We start from the raw sequence: 20,293 nt of genomic DNA on the forward strand, positions 1-20,293 counted from the left end.
ACAATAGAATAAGACAACTCAGCCAGATAAAAAAAAAAACAGTAACATTTTCTCCAAAAAAAAAAAAAAATATATCTTTAGAAAATATATAGCTTGAGTGAAGATTTGTCCTTTAAATGCAATCTTGTACAGGAATGAAATACAGCCCCGTCCATTTTCATGCCAAGATAGATAGGTTAATTCCAGCCAGAACTTTGAAAAGCACCTGGTCAATTCCTGACTATTATTTTACTGAATATAATCAAATCTGTTTGTGAAAAACAAAATGTAATTAGAATTTATCAGAAAGGTAATTTGTGTGTTTGCATTTTTTAGAAGTGTGCGTTTTTTTGTTATTTGTTGTTTTTAGATCCGTCGAGATCAATTTAAGAGTTTTATCCACAAAATATCCATATTTAAAGAGACACCCCACTGCCCAAAACAAAACAAATGCTGTTTAGTAAATATACCCCAAATTAAAATATATATGCACTTAATTATGGTGTGTTTTTTTTCTCGCTTGGGGTATATCTAAACACAGCTTCCAAAAGCTGCAGAACTTCTGTCTTCTGCCTTTGCAAGCCCTCCCCTTCTTCCCAAACCCAGACGTTGCAAGGCAAGGCTGTTGCTGCCTCTTCAGTTTAGCTCCACTGAGCTAAACAAACCAGGAAGTAACATGACCTGTTGTCTGATTGACAGCCAGCATTTCAGCAAGCTAAAGTACTTAAGGAGTACAGAGTGTCCCTTTAATATAAGACCAAGCATATTTTTGAAGCTATGCTATCTGTTTTTTGAAATATGTTGGGAACTAGATTTTATTATTATGTATTATTGCATTATTATTACTTAAAATTGTATTCATGTCCTGTTGTTGGACTGTATGCAAACCCAAAATGCTGTCATTATGCCTACGTGCATATTGTGCAATTAACTGTCACACTCCTTTAAATTGCATAATACCAATCCCACTGCATTCTTCACCTTAGCATTTAGGTGAGGTTGAACCACCGCAAGCATTTGCTAAATACGGTTTGTGTGTGAAAAATGCAAAAAAACTTCACTTTTACTGAAAATATAATCGTTGTAATACCATTTACCATTTTAAAACACTAATATTTGTGTTCAGCGAAGTCTCCCGAGTAAAACAGTACCCCCCCCCCCCCCCCCCCCCCCATGTACAGGTTTTATGGTGTCTTGGAAAGTTATAGGGTCAAATATAGTGCTTGTGAATTAAGTTCTCTGCACTTTCTGCCTGGGTTGTAAGGCACGTCAATCAAATTTTAATTAATAAAATCACATACTTAAATATACACGTAGAATTTTAATATATATACATATATATGTATTTAAATTCTACGTGTATACTTATGTAATTATATATATTTATCTACATATATATATATTTGCGATTATTTGTATTTTGTATATAGATATATATAGAATGTCATTCTAAGTGTATTTTGTTACCTATATACATATATATATATAACAAAATACAGTTAGAATGAAATTACATGTAAATTCAATTTATTTTAATTTAAAAAAAATATTGTATTTATTTTATTATTTTATTTATTATTGTAATTATAAGTAAATAATGGAAAATTTATTCATACTTACCGTAATTTTCTTTTCCTGGTTATATGCCATGGCAGCACAACATTGGGTAGCTCCTCCCTATCCCCATTGGACAGGAATAATAATTAAGCCGTATAAGTACCACCTCCTGCTCCTCCTTCCCCAGTCACGTGTTCCAGCAATAGCCCCGGGTGGGACCCTTGTGCTGCCATGGCATATAACCAGGTAAAGAAAATTACGGTAAGTATGAATAAATTTTCCATTTTCCTGGCCATATCCATGGCAGCACAACATTGGGTAATACCCAAGCAATAAACCAGGGAGGGAAAGAGACACAGACTAAAAAATTTTTAAATGCAAAGTGTATTAACACCACAACAAGTGAAAGACACAGAAATCAGGTATTGGATACAGACAGGACTGACTTAGCAAATTGATCAGACAACCCTGCTCTGACATCAATTTGGTAGCTCCTAATGAAAGTGTTAGAGGAAGACCATGTAGCTGCTTTACAAATGAGTTCAGGAGAGACATTAGCTGCGGCTGCCCAGGAAGAAGAGAGAGCCCTAGTGGAATGGGCTTTAAGACCCACAGGGACCGGATATCCGGTGGACTGATAAGCCAGAATGATAGCCGCTACTATCCATCTGCTAATGGCAGATTTAGGAGCTTGTGAGCCCTTTTTACAGCCGCTATGAAGGACGAAAAGACAGTCAGAAGAACGCCAAGCAGAAGTCCTATCAATATACATCCGGAGGCATCTCACTAGATCCAGAGAGGACAGGTCAGCAGAATTCCCCATTTCATGGGAGTCCGACCTCAGAGATGGAAGAACAATATCCTCATTGATGTGAAAGGAGGAGGTGACTTTAGGTCGAAATACAGGAACCGTACGGAGGACCACTCTGTCCTTGTGAAAGATAGTAAAAGGCTCCTTGATGGATAGGGCATTGAGCTCAGAAACTCTCCTGCCAGAGGCCAGGGCAACCAGCAAGGCAGTCTTAATAGAGAGAACCTGTAGGGAAACTGAATCAAATGGTTCAAAAGGTTTCAGCTTCATGGCATCCAGAACCAGAGGGAGATTCCAGGATGGGACAAAAGGTTTAATAGGAGGTTTCATCTGAAGGACACCTTTGATGAATCTGATGACATCAGAGTCCAGTGCCCATCTACGACTGGTCAGGGCGGACAAGGCTGAAACGTGTACCTTGAGAGTGTTATAGCTCAGCCCTTTAGCAAGGCCAGATTGCAGGAAATCCAAAATATTAGAGGAGGAAGGATCTTGAACATCCACATTTCTGTGAAGGGCCCAGTCGGAGAAAACCTCCCACACTCTATAATAAGTGGCTGAAGTGGAATGCTTACGTGCCCTCAGCATAGTATCTTTGGGGAGCGGGAGAGGAGGTTCCACCGAAAGACTCAGAAGCAGAGGAAACCAAGGTCTCCGAGGCCAATAAGGCGCAATCAGGATGAGAGACACCTGCTCCGTTCTCAACTTCCTCAGGAGTGGTAGAATTAATGGAAACGGGGGGAACGCATAGCCCAGTCTGAACCTCCAGGGGCTTGATAAGGCATCCCTTCCCAGTGCCCGGTGGTCTTCTTCCTTCGTGAAGAAAAGGGCTACCTTCCTGTTGGCCCGAGTGGCTAGAAGGTCTACTTGAGGGAGACCCCACATGCCCACAATCATGCGGAATACCCTGTGAGATAGGCACCATTCCCCTGGATCTATTCTGGATCTGCTGAGGAAATCCGCCAGTTGATTCCGTTTCCCTGGGAGATGGATGGCTATAATGCCCGCCAGGTTTCTCTGAACCCACCACATCAGGTGACTCATTATTTCCATCATCTTGCAGCTCCTGGTACCCCCTTGGTGATTGACATAGGATACTACGGTGGAGTTGTCCGTCCTTATCTTCACCCATTGACCCTTGAGATGGATCGAGAAGTGCTTCAAAGCTTTGAGGACAGCCAGAAGTTCTAGCAGATTGGAATGAACATTGCTCATCTTGAAATTCCATTCTTCCTGCGCAAAGTCGTGGAGATAATGAGCGCCCCAACCCCACTGGCTGGCATCCGTTGTCACAGTCCTCCATGCGATGTCCCCTAATGGAAAACCTTTGGATAGGTGTTTTCTGTTTAGCCACCAGATTAGAGAATGGCGTACATTCAGGGGAAGCTTGATGGGCTGGAACAGGTTTCCGGACGAGAATTGACTCAGGAAGTTGGCTTGGAATGGTCTCATTCTCCACTGAGCCCATCTGGTCAGACCTATTGTGGAGGACATGGAACCAAGGAGGCTCATTACAGCCTTTGCAGGGGCAACCGAGGATTTCAGCATTCTTCTTAATAACCTCTTGAGTTTCAGTATTCTTACTGATGAGAGCTGGACAGTGCCCTTCAGAGTGTCGAAGTGGGCACCTAAGTAAACCATAGATTGCGTTGGGTGGAGGTGGCTCTTCTTGGTGTTGATCTTCCAGCCGTGAGCTTGCAGAAACCGAATGCTGGTAATAGCCTGGGATGTCACTGAATCCACGTTGTTTCCTAAGATCAAGACGTCGTCCAAATAATGGTAAATAGCAATGTTCTGCTTTCTGAGTTCTGCGATGAGAACAATCAGGACCTTTGTAAACGTTCTACAGCAAACCTCAGAAACTTCTGATGGATTTGGGCAATGGGAACGTGAAAATATGCGTCTAATAGATCTATAGACAGCATCCATTGGTTGGGCGACACAACCTTTATTATAGATTGCAGAGATTCCATTTTGAATCTGCGAATGTGCAGATGCTTGTTCAGCCTGTGTAGATCCAGAATGGGTCTCCATCCCCTTGAGGATTTCCTTGTTAAGAAGATGTGGGAGTAAAACCCCTGAGTTCTTTCGCCCGCTGGCACTTTGACGATGACCTTCTCCTTCTGCAAGGAAAGGATGAAGTTTTGTAGGGCCATGCACTTTTCCTTGTCTCCTGGCCACTTTGTGAGGTGAAAGGACCTGTTGGGGGGATGCTTGAAGAATTCTAACAGGTAACCTCTCCGAATAATATCCAGCACCCAAACGTCGCTTGTGGAATCGGTCCATCTCGGAAGATACTGGAGAAGACAAGCCCCGACACCTTCGGTTTTGGGCAGTACGTAGTCATAGATTCCTCGGATTTTTAGAGGAAGATGAACCGCGTGACCTGCCTCCTCTGTTTCCAGAAGGGGCTCCTCTCCCCGGTTGAAATCTGGAATATTCCCTACCAGGCTTGTAGGACCTACTGTCACGAAAGGAATGGTACTCTTTCCGGGCACAAAAGGATCCTTTATACTTCCTCTCTTGGGGTAGAAAGGCTTTATTTCCTTCAGCCGCCCTCTTAATGCATTCATCCAAATTCTTGCCAAATAACATATTCCCGTGAAATGGCAGAGAACACAAACTATTCTTGGAGGAAGCATCGGCCGCCCAAGATCTGAGCCAGAGTGCCCGCCTGGAGGAAACCGAGAAGGACATATTTCTAGCAAGGTTTCTCACCAGATCCACTGCGGCCTCCGAAGAGAAATCAATCGCTAGACGCATATCCTTTAGGGCATCAACAATAGAGGAACGGCTTCTGCCACTCTTGATGTCCCCTTCCAGCTCCTGCAGCCAAACCTTCATAGCTCTTGAAACAGACGTGAGAGCAACGGCAGGGTGGAGACTTGTGCCTGAGGCTACATAGGATTTAGACAGGTAGTATTCCATCTTACGATCCATTGGATCCCTGAAGGAGCCAGCATCATCCACCGGCAGGGTAGTGCGCTTGGCTAGCCTAACCACCGCAGCATCAACTTTGTGTGGAAGATCCCATGTTTCAGCATCTTTGGAATCAAACGGGTAGAACCTGGAGAACTTCCCTTTTGCAGATGATCTCCTATCAGACCTGGACCATTCTTCTTTAATAAGGTCACTAATAGTGGTATGCACAGGGAAAGCCGCTCTTTTCCTTCTAAGATCTGAGAAATAGCGGTTAGACGTAGAGGGTTCCACCTCTGAGGGTTCTTTCAAGGTAAGGGTTTCTCTGACCCGAGCAATCAAATGATCCACCTCCGCAGGTACCAGGAAGTCAGGATCAGGCATAGCATCCTCCTCCGAGGAAAAAGCCAAGTCTCTCAGCGAAGCTGTATCCATAAACTCATCCTCCGAGTTATCAGGAGACCAATCTGACGGCTCAGAATATCTAGGTCGCTTGTGGGTCTTACCAACCTCTCTGATGCCCCGAGCAACTGCATGCTTGATAAGCTGCCTAAAGTCCGGTGTTGACTGAGAAGGTCCAGCAGCTGCTGAGAGACAATTCGAACAGAGACGTTTCCCTTCTATGGCTCTGTTATCACAGGATATACACAGCGTCCCTTTGGGCGACTTCCCTTTGGACGATCCTGAAGTCTTTGTACTTTTATCACTGTAATACACCAAACGTGAACATTAGTACATTACCACTCTTTTATTTATTTATAATATCAATATAATTTTTTGTCCAAAAAGGATGGCTTACCTATATCGCTTAGATTGTGACCTATTATGATGTGAGGAATCCGATTCCCTGGATCTTGAGCGCGAAGCCATCTATAAATAATAGATGGAACAGCGAAACTAAAACCAAGAAGAAATACTACAAGAAACCAAACAAAAAATGGGAAAAAACTTACTTTTAGAAGAAAAAGGAACCCGAAAAGGCGAAGAACCAACAATCCCTAGATCTCCACGGTGCCAGAAACTCTCCAGGAAGCTGAAAATTCAAACTGACCAAAAAAGGAGGCCTGGTGCTTTAAAAGGGCGTCTGACGTCATCGCGCATGCGCAAATGACCGAAAAGACGCGCGAACGGCCTAATTAGAATCAAACGAACAGATTTTGCGCGCGGACGCTCTAATCCGTACAATGGCGTTCGCGCGCTTATGCGAATGAAGCCACGCGAACGCCAGAAAATACCGAATGGCGCGCATGCGTCCCAGAGTCCCCAAAAACCGCGCAGGCGCCCAGGAGACCCCAGAACGCCGCGCAGGCGCACAAGGAACTCCCGAACGCCGTGCAGGGAACCATGTATCCAGGGGAACCCAGAACGCTTCCACAGCAAACCATACAGAGAAAGTGTGTACCTATATCGCTTCCAGAAAACCAAACCACTCCTGGAAGAAAAAAACAGCAGGTAAATATCAAACCATATTACCTTGATCCTGGTGGGGAAATACCAAACCGGAACCCAGACAAATTCCATGTTCCTTCCCATGTTACCACTGGGAAATTGGAAGGAAAAAACCCCCGGTCATTAAAGGGTTTCTCTCCAGGGGGACACCTTTGCACAGGGCCGTATACTGGAGACTTCCCAGGGGAGAGAGGGTGAACTCCCCAGGGGCCAGAGGAACTAATCCTCAGGTAAGCCATAAAAGAAAATTTAGCAGTCTGAAAAGACCGACATGTCCTAGGGATAGGACAGGAAAAAAAGACTGGGGAAGGAGGAGCAGGAGGTGGTACTTATACGGCTTAATTATTATTCCTGTCCAATGGGGATAGGGAGGAGCTACCCAATGTTGTGCTGCCATGGATATGGCCAGGAAATATAAATATAAAAATATGTATGTATTATATATATATATATATATATATATATATGTAACTTAATTCTAAGTGTATTTTAATACTAATATATGTAATTATATTAAAGGGACACTATAGTCACCAGTGCAACTACATGTATTCCTAACCCTATAGTGTTAACACTACCATCTAGGCCCCCTGGGCCCCTCATGCCTCCATAAATATAGTAAAATCTTACTGTATTCAAGCCAGAAGCTGTAAATCTGCATGCTGAGACTCAGGAAATCAAGCAGTCTGCTGACATGTGATAGCCTGATCCAATCATAGTGCTTCCCCATAGGATTGGTTGAGACTGACAAGGAGGCAGATCAGGGGCAGAGCCAGCATGATTTAAACACAGCCCTGGCCAATCAGCATCTCCTCATAGAGATGAATTGAATCAATGAATCTCTATGAGGAAAGTTCAGTGTCTGCATGCAGTGGGAGGAGATACTGAATCACAGGATGCTCGTGCACAGCAGATCTGAGTGGATGGAGGCATATTATGCCTCCATCAACTCAGAAGTCCCTCTGGTTCACTCTGAGTGACTGCAACTGGAGGTGTTCCTAGCTTTCAATGTAAACACTGTATTTTCTTAGAAAATACAGTGTTTACATGAGAAAGGCTGCAGGGAGCTATAGTTCTCACCTGAACAACCTAATTAAGCTGAAGTTGTTAAGGTGACTATAGTGTCCCTTTAACATTAAAATACACTAGTATGACTTTACATATATATATATATATATATATATATATATATATATATATATATGATGTGTGTGTGTGTGTGTGTATGTATATATATATATATATATATATATATATATATATATATACACATACATACATTCATTTTATTTTAAACATGTTTAATTATTTTTTTTATACTTCCCACCAGCAGGAGAACTGTCTGACAGCCCAGACAGTCCCCCTGCTGGCAGATCCACAGCCAGCTATAGGGGGCCATGTGATCGTTCTTTGAGAGCGGTGACATGGCCCCCGGGGGACTGGTTTGCCGTGGGAGAACTGCCTGGGCTGTCAGGCAGTCTTCCCGAAGAGGATTGCGGCGGAGGTAAGTACCGCGGACCTCCAGGGGCTGAAAGCCGTTACGGCGTTCTATGCCGCCGCAACGGCTTTAAAGCCCATTATAATGGGGTTATAATGGGGTTTCAGACTTCTTTGGGCCTCATCAGCAAGGTGATACCCCTCTAGACACTGGGAGCACAGGGTCCATGTCTGGATTACCTTTTTAACTTGGGGAGAGCCAAATAAGTGCATAAAAAACAAACCAAAGAATATGAGAACACTGTGAATAGACAAAAGCTTAAAAAGACTCAGTAGCTAGCCCTTTTGTAAATCTTCACTTAGGTCTCAAAAAATGTTTTTACTCACTTTTGCCATTACAGAGAAAACAAGTTCCAAGGCATATCAGACTGATCCCATTAATAAGGGCAGTCCAGAACTGAAATGCCAGCAACGTCAACGTCTGAGATAGCGCAACCCCGGACGATCGATTCACAGGGTCCCCCATCTGTAATACCCTTTTAACTTGGGGAGAGCAAAGCTAGTGCAACAAAAACAAACAATATGAGAACTCTGAGAATGGATAACAGCTTAGAGAAACCTAGTAGCTTACCCTTCGTTAAATCCTCCACTCAGGTCTCAAAAAGGTCTTTGCTTCCTTGTGCCATTACAGAGAGAATCAGTTCTAAGGCATATCAGATCGTCTATAAGGGCAGTCCAGAAACCGAAATGCCAGCAAGTTCTGTCTGCACGAGATATTCAGCAACCTCGGACGATTGTTTTGGCCTTCTATGGGCCTTGTCAATACTTAAATGTTGTTGCTTTCTGTTATTTATTAAAAAAAAAAAAAAAAAAAAAAAGTAAACCATTGTCTTAAAATGTCACTGTCAATGTATCCTTTTAAGAACCCTTCAGCAAAAATGATACATTTGAAAAATAAATAAATTAAACTCTATGTTTGTTGGTTCTGATTGGTTTCTGTAACAACTGATGACTGACTGCAGTACTTTGTTAAATCAGGATTTGTGATGAGTGGCGCTAAACATTTAGTACCATGTAGCAGGTAGGAAGTATTGACTGCAGATTTCGCTATGTTTGCCCAAAATGTTGCAATTCGTTCCATGTTGAAATATTTTAGTAGTGAAAATAGATAAAGATGGAAATCATATCAATGCATTTTTTTAAGGCTAACTTGAGGCATTGCTGATTCATTACTTTAAAAACATATTTTACAAATATGTGCTTATCCCATTTAAACCTGTTTTTTATGCAGTGTTTATCACTGAATCTGCAATACATTATTAAATACTAAACTTGTTTTTTTTCTTTAAATTCTTTATTTATGCTGTGCATGAAGTACAGAATATGCCTACAACACGACAACAGCATGCATAGGCACAGTAAATTCAAACAATTAGATACATGTGTGGCATAAGGAACAATTGCACATGTTTGAGTTGTAACAGTGGTCTGGTTAAGTTAGTCAGTCATGTCTAAGAGCATAATAATACAAAGGCTGCGTCAAAGTTGGGAAGAAATTAGACGTGATGATTGTTAGTTATAGTCAGAGGTCAGAGATATGTCAGCAGTTGGGTGACTTTACAATAGAGATTCATCAGGCTATGCATGCTGACACTATGGGTGATCAAAATAATATGGTCAAGATTGGCATGCTAAAAATATGTCAAAAGATTATTGTAAATACAAAAATAAAACACAATTTATGAATTGCTAGGTAGTCAGGCCTTTGGGACCCAAATTCAGTTTGCGGGTACGGTATTATCCCTACCACGCATGGCCTATGGCTTAAAAAATGCTTATGTGGTCAACCCACAAGCATGGCTGGTAGTACAGAGTCCCACATCTGGAACTGAGGCTTTAGAGCTGCCAACACACGATCCAGCAGGTCAACATGCTTCCTCCCACCTCAATGCCTGGACTGAACCAGTTTCTCAGGATTTGTGAATCTCTAAAGCTGTGCGCCTTGTGTTCTTGTGCGGCGTCTGGCCCGGTGAGTTAGTTTGGGATGCCGTTTTTGAGAAGCTCGGATCCTCTGAAAAGAGGGGACGTTGTCACTGGATCTTTTTGGTCTCCGACATGCTGGTGGCTCCGCTCTCTTGCTCTCTCGTGTGACACCGCCTTGTAATCGCTGTGATATGTCTCCTGGTGTCTCAGCTTGCGTGGAGTTTTGCATTCTGTATGCCAATTTGGCCCAGAAGGCTTCAAAGATTTTGTCAAGCCCCGACAGAGTGTGGTGTTGGTGAGCCGGTGAACATTTGACAGCCGCCATTTTAAGTGGCATTCTCCACCAACTGTCGATTCAGTAAGATTGCTGCCGGTCCCAAGGCAGATATGTGCCAAGATAACCCTCTCCGGCCAGTGGAGGATGGGGGAGCAATGGGTCACACCCGTCCTTATCCTGCATTCAGTTGGTCAGAGCCCAAGAGACCGCCTGCGTCTCAGTGCTTCCACTACCAGATAGGCTGGGGGTAGGCCGCGGAGCCTTCACTGCAGGCAGTCTGGTCCTCGATAGAGGAAAGCAGCCTCTTCAAGCTTGGGGAGTCCTGCCGTGTTGTCAGGCTGAAGAATCAGGGTTCAAGATTCTGTAAAGTAGGCAATAATTCCGATTTTGCACGGAGCTCTTGCCGTGTGCGGCTGCTCGGCTAGGCAGTCAGGCCCCTCCTCCCCACTAAACTTATTTTAAAGGAAAACTTTAACGTTAAAAATATATTTGTTTTAGAATCAGGACCCGTAATTGTCACGATCTTCCAATCCAATGCTTGTCTAAGAATTATTAGCTGCATTTGGTGTCTTCATTAACAGTAGCCAGTGAAGTAGTCATTAACATTTACTAACCTTACAAAACTACCAACACTAAAATGATCCGTTAATGTTATGTTAGTAAACACATTAAAACTATCATGGGATACAAGATGAAAATCAGAAAATGTTATTGATCTACTATTGACAGAGGATTGTAATAAACCCTTGTTTTTGAATTATTACAGTTCTTAACTATGGACCATTATACAAATACAAGTGAATATTATGTATTATTATTTTTTGTTATAATTTTCTTGTAGATGGCTTTTTTTTTTTTTTCTGACAGGGGTTACAAAAAAAAAGACAGTGATATAAACATGTATGCTATTGGTATGTGGGAATATAACAGGCATGTATGCAATAGTCCCATTTTTCTGTGGTGAAGTAATTCCACCTCGTGTATATTTTAAAACTCCCTTTTCCATAACTATTTCCAGGTGCTGGAGCTGTTGACTCAAGAGGTGAGAAATGGAAGGAGGACATTTCCGTGGACCCTCTCGTACCTTGCTGAATTGCTCTAGTGATGACCAGCTTTGCCGTAAGCATATTAATTGTGCTCAGTTTAGAAACCTGTTAATAAAGCAAGCATTTTGTTAAGTTTTATAGGTTTAATTATTTTTCACGGGCCTGATCACATTTGAGCATACAGTATACTCACTGCCCTTCTTGCAAGATCTCCATACATGAGCTTAAAAGAACCTTGGGTTGTTATTTCATTACAAGGGAATGAAGACACTGGCCTGCTAAAAGCCATTGTAGTCTAGATATCTGAATATTACAAGATCATTTTTTAATAGGTGGCTGTTGCCTGTTTATTGACAGTTTATATTTTAAGTACCGTACATGCAATAACAATTATTTAGGCACAATTAAACATACCTTATTGATTTTAAAGGAATTTGGGCATTATAACAACTTCTTCTTCTCATTGAAGTTGTTATGGTGCCCAGAGTCCCACAGCACAGTCTTCCCTTTGAGTGTTGAACCCTTCTCAAACTGTTCGATACTAAACATGAGTGCCTAGGCACAAGTCTCTCCCTCTGACATGCTCAGTCTATCACAGGCTGGCAATTATGAGAAAAAGGACAGAATTGCTTGTTTATTTGCTCACCATGTATGGATACTGATCAGCTGACATTCTTAGCCAATCACTGCCACCTCCTCACTAATTATGCACTAGCCTGTGCAACGAAAGATATCGGCACCTGAAGGCACATATTTGTGTTAACCTGTTTGAGATTGGTTTACCATTTAAAACTAGGGGACTCCAGGCACCATTACAATGTAATTGTGATGAAGTTGTTATGGTGCCTGAAGGATTTAAAACCTCAAATCCTCTTCCACATTTTCTTATAGCGACACAATCTAAATTATTAAAAAATATTTATTATTAAATAATAAAATTCTCTTCTATGTTTTGAAGATTAAAGGAGCATTATAGTGCCAGGAAAACAAACTAATTTTCCTGGCACTATAGGGTCATTAGGTCCCCCCCACCCTCAGGGCCCCCCTCCCACTTACCTTTCTCCAGCACCAGGCTCCCTCTGTGATTTTCATGGGATTCTGAATAAATTGTTACACTCCAGTAAAAAACAAAATTACCTACTTAATTGCTGGTCTAATGAATAACCATATTTGTTATAGTGCATGTCCATTTGAATCCTGTCAATAGGAGATTGCTACTCTTATTGGGGATTAGTGCCTTTATTAAATAGAATCTGAGCAATTTGAGTGTTTACAATTTTATTTTCTTCTGTAGTACTATGTGTTTGTAAATATCAATATATTTTTTCCAAAACACAACTATTCTAAACCATGAATGCCAACAGTAGTACGAAGATATTTTTATAACTGAACAAGCTAGCTTATTGTAGCAAAGTAAAATCATTTTTTCATGTCTGCAGGTGTCCAAACATATGAGCCTGAGATCATTATTGTTCCTGTGTTATTTGTTGGAATCAGTGTGATTCTGTTAGCAGCTATATTTTGTCTACAGTACCGAGCACGGAAACAAAGAGATCAGGAGAAACAAGGTACGTTCTTTAATTATCCATTTACCTCCCATGAAACCAATTCCACATGTGAGAATTTTCCCTTATAATTGACAGAGGTGCAATCCAATTAAAGTGTGTTTGACATACCAAATGCATGCTTTTCACTAGTATCCAAATAATACAGAAGGTTTGTATGTGCCAGTGAACATTGATTGACTTGTTATGTCACAGAGCCTGTCTACATCTGTGCACTCAATAAACTATATAAGAATGAATGGGAATGGCTTACATATAAAAAATGCAGGTGTCATTGTCTTTAACTGGAGTCAGTGAAGGGTTGTATGGCTGTACTGCGCATGCATTAGTGTATATCATTAACCTGTATGGGGAGACAATACACAGCTTACATGTGAATATTTATCAAGGCCTGTGTCTAAGCCGAGATCAGTGGTCACTGTATGTGCAGTAAAATGTGTGTACAGTATATGGTCAAGTGCCTACATGACTCATATTAATTAGGAAAAAGTACCAACCAACCTCTTCATTTAAACATGTGAAATGAGGTATGATTTAATAGGTGAGCTTGTGCTTAACATCTTCTCTGACTAAGTAGGACTCCCTCCCCCTACCTCCCATTAAAGGGACACTATAGGCATTTAGACCACTTCAGCTGATTGAAGTGGTCTGGGTGCATAGACCCAGGTCCCTTAATACTGGAAAGATAATTATTGCAGTTTTTAATAAAATGCAATAATTACCTTTGAGGGTTAACTCCACCACTAGTGGGACTTCCAGTTGACTAGGCGACTTTTGGTCGGCTATGTGTCGCTAGACATCTTCACGCTATGCAGGAGGACATCCAGCATCATGTAAAACCCTATAGGAAAGCATTATACATGCTTGCCTATAGGGAAAATACTAATACAAGCGCAGCCATTGCCGCACATGCGCATTAGATCTCCCCCGCTGGCTGACGTTGCTGGGGAAGGAGTGGAGGCAGAGCCAGAGGGACATTGGCGCTGGACTCAGTTAAGTGACAGAAGGGGTTTTGCACTATAGTTTCCCTTTAACTACAATGTAAAGGGGTGCCCAAAAACAATCTAGTGACATGGAGAGTCCTGTAATAAAATACATCAAAATCTTTATGGTTCTTCTATACATGTTCTATCTATATTTTGGCTTGGGGGGTATATATCGTCCAAAAACAGAAAATATATTTTCCTACTAATTAAATTCAGCTTCACCTCCAGCCATTTAAACCAGGCATCCGTGAAAGATTAAAAATACATTAAAAAAAATATGCAATGCAGCTTTCAAACAATTAACATAAACTATCTGCAATCACGGATTTGTGAGAAATTAAAGTTCAGCTTTAACACTAAGCTTCACATCGGCTTTCTGTAAAGACAGCAGGTAAATTCATGTCTTTGTTCGTGACTCAATATCACATTGAAATCCCAGAATTTCCCCCTAAACTGACAAATGTTGTGTTAATTCACATGCCATTCAGAGTTTCCTAAATGTCAAAATGTTTAAGTGAAGGGTTTTGGAGATTTACGGATATATTTTTAGGTGGGGATTATAGTGTTCACACCCTCTATTATGAGCTCAGAATAGTAAGCTCTCTATATAGTTTGACCATTGCATTCCCTTTATATCTTTGTGTTTTTACTTATACAGTAACACTGTGACATGCATGTCTGATTGTTCCAGAGCCTCCATGAAACTATACTATCCTATTCTGAACTATTACTTTGATGTTTATTTTTTCCATATGACACGTTTTTAATACGTAGACATAGCTTCACCTCCCTTTTGTATGAAACAGTTAACAATATAATCTTTTTAAAATCTAATTCATTTTTATGTTCCCGCAGTAATTTAAGCAAATGTTTTACCTCCAGTCTAGAATGCCCACCTCTTTTTCTCTTCCTCCAAAAAAAATTATGTGTTACCTTCAGTAATCATATATGAAATAAAAAATAAAATAAAAACGTGTATCAACATATGTTGCAAAATAAGTCTTACAGTCATATTGCTTTTGAAACACATCATTCCCCATAGGTATATGGTGGTTTTGCAATAATATTTTGTTTGTGAAAAAATTTAAAATCCAGACGGTCATTATTTCTTTTACAAATCGTTGAACGCCGATAATAAAAGAAATACTACTTTAATTTTAACTTTGTACGATGGCACTCAAAATCTCGTCTTTAATTGGTTAACTCCTGACACCTAATATTTATAAGACTATGCACCTGTATCTGATGAAAGGCTGTTGGATGCACATATGTTCCAATTAGCAGAGACAGAAAGTAAAAAGCAAACTGAAAATCCTTAGTGACAATGTGTTTATTTTAATATCAGGATGGTTGCCCTGGTAATCTTTTGACCCTCAATGGAGTCTCTCTGGGTTTTTGATATGTTTATGAAGTCAGCCCTCTACTCCATGCTACTTGCTACACAACTGATCTAATTCTTAAATATATGGAAATAGCGCCTGTGCAATTCTAATTGACTATAAAATATACCTGTGTTTTAATTTCAGTTTTGATAATATTCTGTGAAATATGTTTTTCTCTACAATTACTTATTTGTAAAGTAATTTCCCCTTACCTTTCTGCATGTGTGGTCATCACCGGAATTGTAAGTAGTTGCCACTCTAGTCAATAATCGACAGGTGTCAGACTGCAGCCTTTCAATCACAAACCGTTTCAGATGGGGCCTACAACTGCAGGTTAACTAGAATCCTGACACTGCATATAATTTGCACGATATCATTGTAGGACAGTGATGAATAATCTTGGTAGTCATTATTTTGTAAATAGAATATATGGAACCTGGCTAACAGAATCAGTTATACTACTGAGAAAATGATCAAAGAGCATGAATTCTAAAACATAACAGGTAATGGGAGGAAAAAGTCCCACTTACCCATTTGAAAAACGAGACAAGAGGCGCAGGAACCCCCAATCCTGGAAACATCTGGGGGAAAAACAAACTAAGTAAGTTAGATTAGTTAGGTTGGCTAGTTTCGGATCCCCAGGTCCTTACTCAGAGGTCATTAGGAAGTTTAGTTTGACCTTTTCCTTCTGTTTGTCTTTTTTTTCTATTTGTGTCAAATAAACTTTGTTTGGCCTTCTGAGCGCATTTGTTTGTTTTTCCTCAGTCCCTAATTTGTTTCCGTTGCTATTTCAGTAAAATTACATCAAAACCAATATGAATATTTCATGAAGACTTTATGACATACTAAGTGACAGAGCTACTGTGAAGTAGCCAAGTTGGGAAAATGTCTATTCAGCTGATTTAGTAGCTATATTTTCAATTTCAGCCTTGCCTCAACTCAATACAAAGACACTGTTGTACTCTCTGTATTTCTTTTTTTTAACCCCTTAAGGACCAAACTTCTGGAATAAAAGGGAATCCTGACATGTCACACATGTCATGTGTCCTTAAGGGGTTAAACTTGAACAAAAAATCTGTTTCTTATACAGGCAGCTAAGATCTTGTTTGTTTTTTCACCCTCATTCTCAAATATTATACTTGTTTAGATGATAGATGCCATGTCTGTTGTATATACAGGGTGTATGTAAACCCTGTGAATATGTTGGTTCTCAGAGCCTTTTCATTTTAACTATATGCATCAATTAAAGGCAGAGATCCTGTTGAATAAACATTGTTAAAGGGACACTATAGTCACCTGAACAACTTTAGCTTAATGAAGCCGTTTTGGTGTATAGAACATGCCCCTGCAGCCTCACTGCTTAATCCTCTGCCATTTAGGAGTTAAATCCCTTTGTTTATGAACCCTAGTCACACCTCCCTGCATGTGACTTGCACAGCCTTCCAGAAACACTTCCTGTAAAGAGAGCCCTATTTAGGCTTTCTTTATTGCAAGTTCTGTTTAATTAAGATTTTCTTATCCCCTGCTATGTAATAGCTTGCTAGACCCTGCAAGAGCCTCCTGTATGTGATTAAAGTTCAATTTAGAGATTGAGATACAATTATTTAAGGTAAATTACATCTGTTTGAAAGTGAAACCAGTTTTTTTTTTCATGCAGGCTCTGTCAATCATAGCCAGTGGAGGTGTGGCTAGGGCTGCATAAACAGAAACAAAATGATTTAACTCCTAAATGACAGTGAATTGAGCAATGACATTGCAGGGGAATGATCTATACACTAAAACTGCTTTATTTATCTAAAGTAATTTAGGTGACTATAGTGTTCCTTTAAACAAAACTGCTTGCATTGTAATTCAGAAAATTCAAAGCAGGGGAAACCTGCCTTACAGATTCCATTATTTTTTTCAAAGTTGTGTAAACAGGGTGCAGTCACAGTGGTGCACTTTGCACTCAGCGTCTCCAAATGCATAGAGGGACATCCTGTTCTGAGTGTAGCAATGTGTATACACTTTACATTGGTTCCATTCCTAGATGCCTCCTATTTAAAAAAAAAAAAATGAATAGGGGTGTTCAGTATGCATAAAAATAACATTACATACTACTTTTTTGGGGGGTTATTGTGTAGCTTTTAAGATATTTTTCATAGTAATCCGTCATGAAAGTAAGGGCATGTCTAAATAAGCCCTTTAAAAAAAAAAATTAAAACAAATGCTGTATTGGTTACACAATTAAAATCACAACATATACAGTAAGGGGAAAAAGTATTTGATCCCCTGCTGATTTTGTACGTTTAGCCACTGACAAAGAAATGATTAGTCTATAATTTTAATGATAGGTGTATTTTAACAGTGAGAGAAAGAATAACAAAAAAAAAAAAATTCCGCATGTCAAAAAAGTTATAGATTGAATTGTATGTCAATGAGTGAAATAAGTATTTGATCCCCTATCAATCAGCAAGATTTCTGGCTCCCAGGTTTATTTTAAACAGGTAACGAGCTGAGATTAGGAACACTCTCTTAAAGGGAGTGCTCTTATTCTCAGCTCGTTACCTGTATAAAAGACATCTGTCCACAGAAGCAACCAATCTATCAGATTCCAAACTCTCCACCATGGCCAAGACCAAAGAGCAAACGACTTATTCAGGGAGCCGCGTGCAGCCGACCGGCGAGAGGAGGGTGCACATGCTCACAGCCCCTCCTCCAGACTCGGTGGTCGGACCGCAAGTGTTCTCCTCGCTGGCATTCTGGCTCTGTAACATGATGCATACAGAGCCAGTCTGCCAGTGAGCTCAGGGATAAGCAGATTTTAGGTTTCTGCTACCAGTTGATTTTGTCATGCACCTAGTAGGTGATAACTTTATATTGCTCTAATATCTAGTGTTCATTGGTGCATATGTTTATACTTCAGTAGATATGTGCCTGATCCATCCCTGTAGTTAGAGCTGAGACTACTCTAGCATGATATTCACTGTCCATGACAAATATACTAAGCTAAGCAGACCTGGCTATGGCTCAAACTGGTATGGGAGACCAGTCTATGCTGACACTGATTCAATTCCATCCGATTCTGTGACTTGTAGAATTGGAAGGTGGTCCCTTCCAAGCTCTATAAGAGGGTGCATTGAGTTGACTCTTGTTTTTGCCCTATTCCTGGAATGATACCATGGGTACGATAACCTTCTGGCGGCATGCTGATGATGCATACTATGGATGAAGAAATCTGACTGGTCTGCATGCCCATGTGCATATCCTATTCTCAGTTAATATGTATTGCTCACTATATCACGTTTTAATGGACGCGGTTATCACTGGAACATTTTCAGTTTATACCTATTACAACTGGGATACCATTTTGCCTGCTGGGCATTTAGGGACTACTAGTCCCAGTTATATGTTATTAACACAGTATTATACTGTCTAAAAGGGTTGGAGTCTGGGGGCCCTATGTCACAGGATGCTCTGAGGATCTACCCAACTCAGGGGTCCCCATTACTCATTCAATACCCATTGTAAAGCACTGCGGAATTGGATTGCGCTATATAAATAACATAATAATAATATAATAATAATAATACACAACCAGGATTGGCCTGCTATGTCTGTGCCCCATTGATTGGCCTGCTATGTCTGTGCCCCATTGATTGGCCTGCTATGTCTGTGCCCATTAAATCGGCCTGCTATGTCTGTGCCCATTAGAACGGCCTGCTATGTCTGTGCCCATTAGAACGGCCTGCTATGTCTGTGCCCATTGAAACGGCCTGCTATGTCTGTGCCCCATTGATTGGCCTGCTATGTCTGTGCCCCATCGATTGGCCTGCTACGTCTGTGCCCCATCGATTGGCCTGCTACGTCTGTGCCCCATCGATTGGCCTGCTAGGTCTGTGCCCCATTGATTGGCCTGCTAGGTCTGTGCCCCATCGATTGGCCTGCTATGTCTGTGCCCCATTTATTGGCCTGCTATGTCTGTGCCTATTTGAAAGGCCTGCTATGTCTGTGCCTATTTGCTTGGCCAACTATTCTGTGTCCATTCGTTTGGCCTGCTGGGCCTGTGCCCTTCTGGGAATATCACTGAGGAAAACACAGTACCCACCAGTGACATGGAGATAGGCAGGTGTCCAGGCACGCACCATTGCCATACTGCTTAAGAGGACACCAGTATACGACCATCTGAGTGTGGTGGGAAGGGTGAAGGCCCTAAACCTCATGCCTGAAGGGCAAGGTTTCTTATGAAGACCCCGGGCACACATCCACGGTTTACACCAGACCGGCGACGGCCCGTCTCCAAGGAGAACTTCGCACAGACAAGGACCGGTACTCAGACACCTACAGGGGAACGCGGTGTTTCCTTGTCTTTAACAACTAACTCTCTATCTGCCTCCAGGTATCGGTAGTTATTCCTGTGTAAGGTTAGCTCCTGGCCCTGTTCAGTGGGGCTTGCTTGTTTTGCCTTCCGGCCTGCTATTTGCCTTCTATCCGAGATAGAATTTTCGTATTTACTCTTATCTACGTTTATTTTTGTTTTTGTTTTCGTCACTTCCTTTTCCTTTCGCTCGGGTCGTCGAGATGCCTGACTTGACCTCCTCCGACCTCCCAGGCACTCGTGGATTGCGGAGAACGTCTCCAGCTTTCCTCAGGCTACCAATGGTCATCCTGGACCCCATGCGCGCACGGGATCCGGACGGTCAGTTGGTAGTTTTCCATCTTTGTTTCCGTAGGTTGCCCTCAGCCTTATGCTGATATTAGTAATTGGTGTACCCTGCAGTTGGTCACCCTGAGTCTCTAGGGACTCTAGTTTGGATCACAAGAGGGTGCGGCCCTCCATCACCTCGATCCGAGGATATTTTATTTTCAGGAACAGAGAGCGAACCCCTCTCATATACAGAACAGGACACTGATTTGTTATTA

At 41.3% G+C, this 20,293-nt stretch overlaps 1 protein-coding gene across 1 annotated transcript in view; it reads left to right on the top strand.

Annotated features, from left to right (window-relative positions):
• STYK1 (serine/threonine/tyrosine kinase 1) overlaps window positions 1-20,293 on the top strand; it is a 43,153-nt gene that overhangs the window by 7,107 nt on the left and 15,753 nt on the right. The window contains exons 2-3 of the mRNA XM_063434185.1: window positions 11,431-11,531; window positions 12,898-13,026. Of these exons, the coding sequence (XP_063290255.1) occupies window positions 11,462-11,531; window positions 12,898-13,026 (199 nt within the window). The 5' untranslated portion in view covers window positions 11,431-11,461. The remainder of the gene's footprint in view (window positions 1-11,430; window positions 11,532-12,897; window positions 13,027-20,293) is intronic.

The sequence above is a fragment of the Pelobates fuscus genome, chromosome 10, assembly GCF_036172605.1.
Source record: "Pelobates fuscus isolate aPelFus1 chromosome 10, aPelFus1.pri, whole genome shotgun sequence".
Lineage (NCBI taxonomy): Eukaryota > Metazoa > Chordata > Amphibia > Anura > Pelobatidae > Pelobates > Pelobates fuscus.